Source organism: Eretmochelys imbricata, chromosome 7, assembly GCF_965152235.1.
Source record: "Eretmochelys imbricata isolate rEreImb1 chromosome 7, rEreImb1.hap1, whole genome shotgun sequence".
In the NCBI taxonomy this organism is placed as follows: domain Eukaryota; kingdom Metazoa; phylum Chordata; order Testudines; family Cheloniidae; genus Eretmochelys; species Eretmochelys imbricata.
In genome coordinates this window covers 5,705,955-5,717,421 of record NC_135578.1, presented here as the reverse complement: position 1 = coordinate 5,717,421, position 11,467 = coordinate 5,705,955, and the positions used below count along the sequence as shown (strand labels likewise).

The following is an 11,467-nucleotide window of genomic DNA, read 5'->3' as shown; positions in this document are numbered from 1 at the left end:
TACCAGCACTCAAAAACAAAACACTGCAAAACATTAGAGCCTACAAGTACACTCAGTCCTGATTCTTGTTCAGCCAATCATTAAGACAAACAAGTTTGTTTACATTTACGGGAGATAATGCTGCTGGCTTCTTATTTACGTCACTTGAAAGTGAGAACAGGCGTTTGCATGGCACTTTTGTAGCTGGCATTGCATGGTATTTACATGCCAGAAATGCTAAACGTTTGTATACCCCTTCATGCTTCAGCCACCATTCCAGAGAACATGCTTCCATGGTGATGACGCTCGTTAAACGCATTTTTTTTTTTTTAATTAAATTTGTGACTAAACTCCTTGGAGGAGAATAGTATATCTCCTGCTCTGTTTTCCCGCATTCTGCCATATATTTCATGTTATAGCCATCTCAGATGATGACCCAGCACATGTTGTTCATTTTAAGAACACTTTCACCGCAGATTTGACAAAACGCAAAGAAGGTAACAATGTGAGATTTCTGAAGATAGCTACAGCACTTGACCCAAGGTTTAAGAATCTGAAGTGCCTTCCAAAAGCTGAGAGGAATGAAGTGTAGAACATGCTTTCAGAAGTCTTAAAAGAGCAACGCTCCGATGTGGCAAACCTGAACCACCAAATATCAATCTTCTGTTGGTGGCATCTGACTCAGAGGATGAAAGTGAACATGCATTGGTCCACACTTCTTTGGTTTGTTATCAAGCAGAACCCCTCATTAGCATGGACACACGTCCTCTAGAATTTTGGTTGAAGCATGAAGGCACATATGGATCTTTAGCTCATCTGGAACATAAATATCTTGCGATGCCAGCTACAACAGTGCCATATGAACACCTGTTCTCATTTTCAGGTGACATTGTAAACAAGAAGGGGCAGCATTATCTCGTGCAAATGTAAACAAACTTTTTGTGTGAGCGATTGACTGAACAAGAAGTAGAACTAAGTGGACTTGTAGGCTCTAAAGTTTTACATTGTTTTATTTTTGATTGTAGTTATTTTTGTACATAATTCTACATTTGTAAATTCAACTTAATTATTGTAATTAATTTTTTTATTTAATTGACAGCCCTATTTTTGTTACATTTAAATATGGCCATGCATTTTTTACAATCTAAACCCTGCAGCAATTACATAGCTAAGATAATTAGCATCATGTAGCCATTTTTTGCCAGTTGTGTGATATTGGTATTTTATTTAAAGCCCCAGATCTTGGAGTCAAGTGATTAGATGAGAATATCTACTTTCATTTTTTTTAAGTAACTATCTAGCCCTCATTGGTGTAGAGAAAAGTTTGTACTTTAAGAACTCAAAAACCAGAAGGCAAACAAAAATCCCTTTTAAAAAAATCTCATAATTTAAATGAATGATTTTTTTTTGAAGGCCTGGCTTTTTTTAATGTTTTGGGTTGGTAATATTGAATTTATGCCATTGCTTAAGCATTATTGAGAGAAGCTCAATACTGTTATAATCTTTCTGCTGCTGCAACTGGTTTTACAGCAACCGACAGCTGTTGTAGAGGATAACTAAAAGGTGTGTCCTGGAGAAGACAGTCTGGTGCTTTTGTTCCTCTGTAAAAATATATGTCAAAGAAAAAGCCCATTAAATTAACTCCATTCAAAATGAAGGGGAGGGCTTTATTAGAGAGAACACTATAAAACTAGATGCTTGGAGGAAGTTGTCTTTTGCATGACTGTATGAGCATTCCCCAGAAAGAGTGTTCATGGCAAGGCTTTGTAAAACAGAATTGACAAAGTAATCCATATTGCAAATCAAATCTATTCAAAGTAGACACAAGTTTTAAATTAAATCATTAACCATTGGAGAACATCTCCATAGAACTTCAGTGGTCTGACTTGTGAAGAATTGCATTTATGCTAGAGGTCTGCAAACACAACAAAGGAATCCTATGTGAAAATGTGACGCACTATAAATAAACCTGCGTCTTCCACTTACCGAAATAAGCATCTGATAGCTGTGATGGAAAGCAGGAGTCAGTGGAGCAAGGAACTTGCTTTACAATAAATATTTCTGTACTATTCCATTGTTATACTATCATTAGATATAAATTCCCCTATAAAATTATGTATCTGCTTTCTACAAAGAGATATAAGCTCTTTGGGGCAGAAATCCTGTCCTCATATGCATGTTTATAGGAGGAGCACCATGGAACTCTAATCCAAGTAGGACCTCTGAATATTACTGTAATATAAATATTAAATACTAATCTCAGTGGATAAGCAGTCTTCTCTAATGAGACACTTAGATTCACCCATGGATTGTGTCTATTATGTTAATGCCCATTTGGCCTCTTGAAAATAAACTGAAAAATGTAATGCTTTAGTTAACCACTATTGTATATGTATAATTAAATTTTCAAGAATTATACATTAAATGTTTGGAATATTACATTTCTTCAATTGCTGTTATATTTCATGAGATATTTGGTCTTTCATGGCATTGTAATAGTAAATAAACATTTCCATGAAAATTTTTTTAACTGCTTAATAACAACTTGTCCACCTTTAGCTACAGCCAGTACCAACGCATGCTGAGCACTTTATCACAATGTGAATTTTCAATGGGAAAAACTCTGCTTGTCTATGATATGAACCTCAGAGAAATGGAGAACTATGAAAAAATCTACAAAGACATAGGTAAAGAGAACTAAACTTACTGAGTATTGTCGTAACATCTGTAAGGCAGTCCAGTGTTAAAATTCGAGACAATTTCTGGCAGATTTAGCATAATTTGTCTACTGTTTCTGCAAATATATGTATTTCAATTTTAATGAAAAACACCCATGCACAGGCTTTGAGCATCCTGCTAGTATTTAAAATACAAATTCAAAATGCACAAGGGAATAAGCATTTCCCGTGGAGGCCATAGGTTTGAAGTCAGTTGCCTTCTGTGATACTGTAGTTTAGAAAATTGGCTTATTGACACTTGAGTACTTTTGAATCAAATACTGTACCGCTTACCTTTGGGGATTTTTATTAATTTGTTTTGTTTTTGTTTTGTTTTTTGTAAAGAAAATAGTATAGCCGCAGCACATGAGAAAATAGCTGAATGCAAAAAGCAGATCCTGCAAGCAAAAAGAATCCGAAAAAATCGCCAAGGTAAGGTTTTACTTTAGGTGGAGCAAATGCCTGTACCTAAAGTTGCCTAACTATTTCAAAATCTAAAAGGTCTTTTATTAATACTTACAACTTTTGGTTTTAGATTTGTCAGTTTTGCTCATTGTCCAATTTCAGTGAAGGGGTTGGAATGGGTGGGAAGAGGTGGAGTGGGGCAGGGCAGCTGGGGCGGGTGGTGGTTAGTGGTGCGGCCCTCTGGCCAATGTACTACTACTCATGTGGCCCATGTGGTCATTTGAGTTTGAGACCCCTGGTCTGCACAGTAGTGAAAAATTACTAGATTCGATAAACTACCTACCATTGTCTTATGGGCCCAACCCTACAAACACTTAATCCCGAGCATGGTGCTTTCCACTATGAGTAGTCCTATTGACTGGATCACGCTTTAGAAATCCTTACCCAGAAGTTTGCTTTTTTTCCTTTTCAGAATATGATGCATTGGCTAAAGTAATACAGCACCATCCAGACAGGCATGAAACATTAAAGTAAGTATAGAGTTGACTGAAATGAACATAAGCCAACAGCTGTTCCATCACTTAACATAAATCATTCATCTTATTATGGATCTTCAGCATTTAAATCAGTTACTACATATTGTAGAGGTTTAGTTAATTAATTAACCTACTCTGCAAAATATTTTTGCTCATTCATGACCTGCTTCTATTCTTGCAACATGAAACCAAGTAATGTAATTTGTTCTGTGTTTTGGAAACAAACTTACTTTTACATCTCATAAGTGTTATGAGCAGCAGAACTAGACTTAACCATTTATGGAGATTCTTTCTATATTGTTAATTGCTATGGAAAACGTTCTGTCTACACAGGTTTTTGCACAGTTGCTGTGTATGCAAAAAACCCTTTAGTCATTTTTTCATTTGTAATCTGCACTTGTCCAAACTTTGCACACCATACCTATTCTAATGGACCTTAGATCGTTTGTTTAATATTGAGGGTGAGATAATTGTAAGCTAATTCAGTACTGTTCATTAAATATCCCAGTTAACGGTCATTGCTTAGAAAATAGTGTCTCTTCATTAAAGTGATGTTCACTTGATTTTATAACAAACATTTAAAAGCTAAGTTTTTTTATACTACTTTTGGTGGAGGTTTTCGTACACCATTTTCTTCATTTGCTGCAATGTGTCTGTGTTTAAAGTTTGGTATGTGGTGATTTTCTTTTAACACGTTTATTCCTTAATATTTTAATTAATCTCCATGCATTTCTGTTCAAAAGTATTGCTATTATTTTGTATTTGAAATGTTATTCATATATTATACTTAATGGGTGAAACTCAGATCTACATGCTGGTGAAGTCTCGGGCCAAACTCACTGGGGACAGGTTGATCAGAAAAAGAGGTGTAATGGCAAAGTAATGTGACTGTCACAAGTTTGGAATTCAGTAGTTGTGCAGAACATGTAACATACATGCAAAAGGCATGCAATAAATAAGTAGCAGGAAAGCCCCTGCTACTTTGTTTTACATCTTCCTAGTATCAGAGGGGTAGCTGAGTTAGCCTGTATCCACAAAAACAACAAGGAGTCTGGTGGCACCTTAGAGACCAACAGATTTATTTGGGCATAAGCTTTCACGGGTAAAAAAACACTTCTTCAGATGCATGGAGTGATCCTGTTAGCACCTTTTCCTACAATGGCCCCACCTGCTCAGTTTATAAATTACTATCTTGCACCCCTAGTTATTTCCCAATCAGGCAATTTACGCCTTCTAGCTGTCCAACTTACCCTACCTGTAACTTACACCACTGGTTATGTGATTGCTGAATGTGGACCAAAATCTGTAAAATTGGATACTTAGTACTGATCAAGGAGGAGGATCAGTTTTGACTTCACAATCTCAAATGTTGTAGCACTGTCTTCAACTACATTTTTGTCCTCTGAACTTGATTAATGATGACAGTCGCAGGGTGGGAACACTATAGTTTAGTGTTCTCACTTGAATATTACTTATACTTACATATTTGATTTGCTCTGGCCACCTGTCTTTAAATTACAAAGGGAAGCTGTCATTCCATGTTCCATGATTTTCTATATCAAATGGAAGATCTATAATTGTCTGATTTCAGAAAATACAACTACTAGAATAATGTTTTTGAGCTAGTGAGAACATTTCGTTTAAAATCTGCAGCATACAAATTTCCTATTTAACCAGTTATGTGCCACTCATCAATAGAAAGCTCATAATGTGTAGATGTCAAAAGTGGCTTTAGTTTTTCAAATAAATCAGCTGGAACAGTTAAAAGGTCATGTATATTTCTTGGAAGGAAGCCACTCTATTTACCTTACACGTCGCTCATCTGAGCACAAGTGTCCTTAGCAAATCCTTAGATAGCAGCAATAGTATTGATCAAGTTTGATTTTCTGCCCTTTCCTTTACTTCATTTCCTCTTCCTATTATTTGTATTACAGGAATACGTAGAGGCCTTACTATGGGGTACCCATCTTATGTATTACACCCTGTACAAATACACCGGAAGAGAGAGTCCCTGCTCTGAACAATGTATGCTCTAAACAAGAGAGACAGACTAGGGCTATGAGAGAGGATTAGTATCTCAATTATACAGGTGGGGAACTGGGACATAGAGACTGAATGACTTGCTCAAGTTAATATAGTAAGAACATGGTAAGAATTGAACCAAGGTCTCCTAAATCCCAGTCCAGTGCCCTAACCACCAAGATCATATTGCATAAGAACAGCCATACTGGATCAGACCAAAGATCAGACCAGTATCCTGTCTTCCAACAGTGGCCAATGCTAGGTGCTTCAGAGGGAATGAACAGAACAGGTAATCATCAAGTGATCCATCCCCTGTCACTCATTCCCAGCTTCTGGCAAACAGAGGCTAGGGACACCATCCGTGCCCATCCTGGCTAATAGCCACTGACGGACCTATCCTCCATGAACTTATCTAGTTCTTTTTTGAACCCTGTTATAGTCTTGGCCTTCACAACATCCTCTGGCAAGGAGTTCCACAGTTTGACTGTGCATTGTGTGAAAAAATATTTCCTTTTGTTTGTTTTAAACCTGCTGCCTATTTGCTCTCTTGTTTCTGAAGGATGCTTATAGAAATTGCTACAAAGCCAAATACTACAAGCCGAGAACCACCAATCTTAAATCAGGAGACTTCTTGTATGAAAGGCTCTCAGCTAATGAAACATACCTGTTTTCTTGGTACTCTTAATCACTGCAGAAGCTGGAGAAAAATTGGTCAGGAAAAAGGTCCTGGTTTATTGTCATACACAGGTCATATGGCACAATGGGACAAAAAAGTCTAGAAAAATAATTTATTGACAGTATGGTGTTAGAACTAGCTGTTCCAAATACTAGAGCAGGCAAGAGGAGAGACTATTTTTGACTTAATCGTCATAGATTTGAAGAGTGGAAGAGACCTGCAATCCTCTAGCCTGCCCCCGGCTATAACATGGTCCATAGAACTTCCCCAAAATAATTCCTAGAGTACCTTTTAGAAAAACATCCAGACTTGATTTAAAAATTGTCGGTGATGGAGAATCCACCACGACCCTTGGGGTGTTGTTCCAGTAGTTAATTATTCTCACTATTAATTTATGCCTTTTCCAATCTGAATTGTCTAGCTTTCATTTCCAGCCATTGGATTGTGTTACACCTTTCTCTGTTAAATTGAAGAGCCCGCTATTAAATACTTGTTACCTATGTACGTACCTATAGTCTGTAAGTAAATCATCCCTTAAACTTCTCTTTAAGCTACATAGACTCAAAGACCTCATCACTCTAGGGCATGTTTTCTAATCCTGTAATCATTCTAATGGCTCTTCTCTGAAACCGCTCCAATTTATCTACATCCTTCTTGAATTGAAAGCACCACAACTGGACACAGTATTCCACCAGTGGTCACAACAATGCCAAATATAGAGGTAACAAACAGGGAAATCTCAAGTAGGAGTAGAGAGATTATGTATCCTAGGATCACATTTGCTCTTTTGACCTCAGAGTCAAACTGGGACTTCATGTTCAGCTAAGCATCCATCATAACGTCCAAATCTTTTTCGGATGCACTGCTTCCAAGGCTAGAGTCCCCCATCCTGTAACTTTGGCCTACATTCTTGTTCCTAGATGTATATACTTACATTTAGCCATATTAAAATCCATATTGTTTGTTAAGTCAGCTAAACTGGGCATAAGCACACACGAGTTAATTCAAGAAGTGACAGTAAGTGAGCTAAGTAACGGTGACCACAATATAATTAGATTCTACATCCAAAGCACAGGTAGACTACCAAAAAGTGACACTAAACTTTAGAAAAGGAGATTTCAATAGAGAGAGGAGGTAAGTCAAAAAGGCCCTAGAGTGAAAAGTAAAGGAAGTAAAAATCCCTAGACGTAATTTGGATGCAGCTTAGAAAAATTGTAAGTCTCAAGTCATGTACTGCTGAACAAAAAGGAAACTGGGAATGCAAGGTGTAAACCATTGTGGCTGAATGGTAAAGTTCAAGAGGCTGTTCAAGTCAAGGAGATAGCCTTCAAAATCCGGAAAATCTAACCCTAATGAAACCAACAGTGCCTGGGGCTCTGAGGCACCATGATAATACTGCTAATAATAAAACAGGAGCGTGAATTACAGCAGGCACTAAAAAAGAAGGAAATTAGAGGGGCCAAAGAGGAGTCTGAAGAGTAAATAGCTCACTGGGTAAAACAACAGTATAGTGGAAACAGGAAGCCTGCAAAAGAATCAGTGGGCTAAAAGGAGCAATTAAGGAAAATGAAGACATTGGTGAGCAGATAATTGACTTCTTTCTATCAGTCTTCACCACAGACAGTGTTGGGTAAATTTCTGCCCCAGACCTGATATTTCCTGGTGGTAAAGATGAGATACTGTCATAGATTTGATGTGGTGGAAGAGGGGTAGTGGAGCAAATAAATAATTTAAAATGCAGTAAGTCACTACGTCGATGGTATATATCCAAGAGTTTAGACGAAGCAGCTCAGCTATTTCATACCTAAGCTAAAAAAAATTTGTAAATCTCTCATTAAAAAAGCTAATGTTCCAAAGTATTGCAAAGTGGCAAATGTTGTACCCATATTTTAAAGACCCTAGGGATGATCTGGGTAATTATAGACCTGTAAAGGATAAAAAAGAACCGGTTGACAATTTAATTAGACTTGCAAAAGGCCTTCAACAAGGTCCCCCACAAGAGGCTACTAGAGAAGCTAAGTACTTATAGGTGAGAAGAAAAGAGTTATCTCGAATCAAAAACTGTCAGAGAGAAAACAAAGAGTAGGATTAAATGGTCAGCTTTTATCATGGCAAAAGGTTAACAGCGGGGGTCTCCCAGGGCTGGACTAGGTCCAGTGTTTAATATACCTGGAAAGTGGGGGAGGGTGAGTAGAGAGGTAACAAAATGTGCAGATGACAAAGTTATTCAAAATAGTCAGGACCGGAGAAGACCATGAGGAACTTGAAAAAGACCTAAACAAGCTAGGTGAATGAGCAACATGATGGCAGATAAAATTCAATGTTGATAAAGGCAATTGAAAGGGAAAAAAATGTAAACTACTTACCTCTTATGGGGTTCTAAATTAACTGCATCAGCCCAGGAAAGGGACCTGGGACATCACTGTACACTGCCTAATGGAGACCAACTGCTGTCAGAGAAAACAAAATGTTAGGAAGCATAAGGAATGGGATGGAGATAAATACTGAAAACATTATCCTGCCTTTGTATTAGTCAGTGGTGCACTCTCCTAGCAATACTGGTCACCTGATCTCAAAAAGAATATCATAGAACTGAAGGAGGTTCAGAGAAGAGTGACAAACATGACCAAAGGCCTGTAAAAACTCTCCAGTGAAAAGTGGTTGAAGAGGCTGGGATTGCTTGCCTTTGAAAGGAGATGTATCTGAGGGGACATTACAAAAGTACATAAAATAATGAGTGTTATAGAGAAGGTAGAGCAGGAGCTTCTATTCTTCCATATAGTGCAAGAATAGGGGGGCACTTTAAGAGGTAGGAAATTCAAGATCAACAAAAGGAAATACTTTTTCACACTTCTTAAGCTGTGGCACTCATTGCTACAAGAAGTCACTGAGGCCAAGAATTTAACAAGATTAAAAAAAAGTATATGGATTAAGAATATCCAGAGTTATAATTAATGACGTCACCATTTTTTTGCAAGGAATATTAAACCTTGTGCTTTGGGGCTTAAGCCAATTTCTAACTGCTAGAGAGTGGGGTGAGACCTAATGGCAGGGGGTGGCAGATTATTCCACATATGCCTATTGCACGGTTCTTATGCTATCTCCTAAAGCATCTGGTTCCAGCTACTATCAGAGATGGGATACTGAACTAGATGGGCTGTTGGGCTGATCCAGTTTTTGTGTTCCTATATGGTTATTTTTTATATGCTCCACTGTGCCCTTCTGTTAGTGGTCTTGTAAGACACAGGAGTTGATGAAGTAGTGCATTCATGTGAAAATATCAGGGGTATGTTGCGGAATTTGTTTCTCCCATTTCCAGGCATTTTTAATCAGGCAATCTAGTATTTTAGCAAAGCCATAGAGAATGATTCAGTTATTTTTAATAATTCACAGAAAGTGTGTGTAATTTGTTACCTCACTGTTTGTACTATGACAGTTGTTGGAATTTATTTGCAGGCAGCTAGAAGCTTTGGGAAAAGAACTTCAACATCTTTCTCACATTAAAGAAAATGTTGAAGATAAGGTAGGGGTATTCTTTTATTTTGGTATTTATATTCATATGAACATAATTATGAGAAATCTACTGAAAGTTTCATAGTTCATGTATATACTCACTTAATTGGCCATACTTTAGTTGGTGGATTGTGTTCTTTGTCATTCTAGCTGGAGTTGAGACGAAAGCAGTTCCATGTGCTTCTGAGTACCATCCATGAACTTCAGCAAACTTTGGAAAGTAAGTCGTTCCTAAATGAAAATATATGGGGCCAAATCCTCCTCAGCTTACTCCTGACTAGTTCTGTTACAGCCAGTGAGGCTATTTCCATGAGTAAGGGGAGCAGAATGTCTTTTTTCCAATTAGCTTATACAAAGTAATGCCTTCCAGCATTGAAATTATTTAAATTATAGTTGTATCTGTATTTCCTATATTAAACTACTGCATTCAGCACTACTTAAGTCAGAGAATCTTTATTTAAAATAAAAAAAAAAGTCCTCTCAAACATTATTCTAGGAGCCAGCTATGATGGAGTAGAGTAGGGTCAAACCTATCTGCAGCTAACAAACTCCTTATAAATCTTTCATCGTTTTTAATAAACTCCTTTGAAATGTGATTGTAAAAATAGCGACATAGCTGTTACCCTTCAGAGCCACAATATAAAAATATGTTCATAAATATTTGTTGAACTAACCAAAAATGGTCTCTGTATCTAGGTTACTGATATGGCTCCCATTTCTGTAGTGGTGGACATCTCAATCTTTAGTGTATTTATGCTCACAACACCCCTGTGACATAGGTAAATTAATAGGGAACCAAGGTCCAGAGCGACTGAGTGACTTTTCCAAGGACATGCAGGAAGTCTGTGGCAGAGCAGGAAATTGAATGTGGGTCTCCTGACTCCCATGCCAGCACCCTAACCACTAGACAGTTCTTTCTGATATAATCTTCATATAGTATACTCTAAAGCCAGATCTATACCTATTCCAAACAAGACATTCAGTCTTGGAAAGACGGGAACATATCTGGTATAACTAAGGCTACCATTTTATCATGGAAGTTTTTAATAAATTTCACAGCAGAGGTGCAGATGAAAAGCATTAAATGAGTCAGGTATTAGTAGTGCTATGGTAAAAGAGTTCAGAATGTGCGAAGCCACCAATAAGCAAGGACATTACTAATAGAAGCTAATACTTAAACTTGGTGTATTGATATTACAGGATTTTACATATACAGATACACACACACTAATTGCTGTAGTAGCTGAAACGGGGCAAATGTCAGCCTTAGCTTTGAATTAGTGTTTTCCCTTTTTTGTGTCACAGTCTTAGTTACTTAATATTTTGTATAATGCAGTGCTAAACCACAGATCTAAGCCCACTAACACAAAACATTTTTAACTGGGATCACATTCTCCAGTACAGTTTATATAAAAATATCAAGTCTAATCTGAGCATGTTTGATTAACAGACACAATCTAAATTTCAGATGATGAAAAACTTTCAGAAGCAGAGGAATCCCAAGAAACTCACATGGAAGCAGAGACTAAACAGTAGACCGATTTTGGACATACCCAAGAATTTCCACAGCTCTTGAACTTTCTTTAAGAAATAAAACCTTGCTGCCACTTCTGTGAATT

The 11,467-nt window shown here is 37.3% G+C and overlaps 1 protein-coding gene across 1 annotated transcript; it reads left to right on the top strand.

Annotated features, from left to right (window-relative positions):
- Positions 1-2,516: 2,516 nt before the first annotated feature.
- On the top strand, positions 2,517-11,459 carry THOC7 (THO complex subunit 7). Its single transcript, XM_077821895.1, has 6 exons — positions 2,517-2,666; positions 3,042-3,128; positions 3,574-3,631; positions 9,792-9,858; positions 9,999-10,068; positions 11,317-11,459. Exons 1-6 carry the CDS (start codon positions 2,558-2,560, stop codon positions 11,382-11,384), a joined length of 459 nt encoding a protein of 152 aa, XP_077678021.1. The 5' UTR covers positions 2,517-2,557; the 3' UTR covers positions 11,385-11,459.
- Positions 11,460-11,467: the final 8 nt, after the last annotated feature.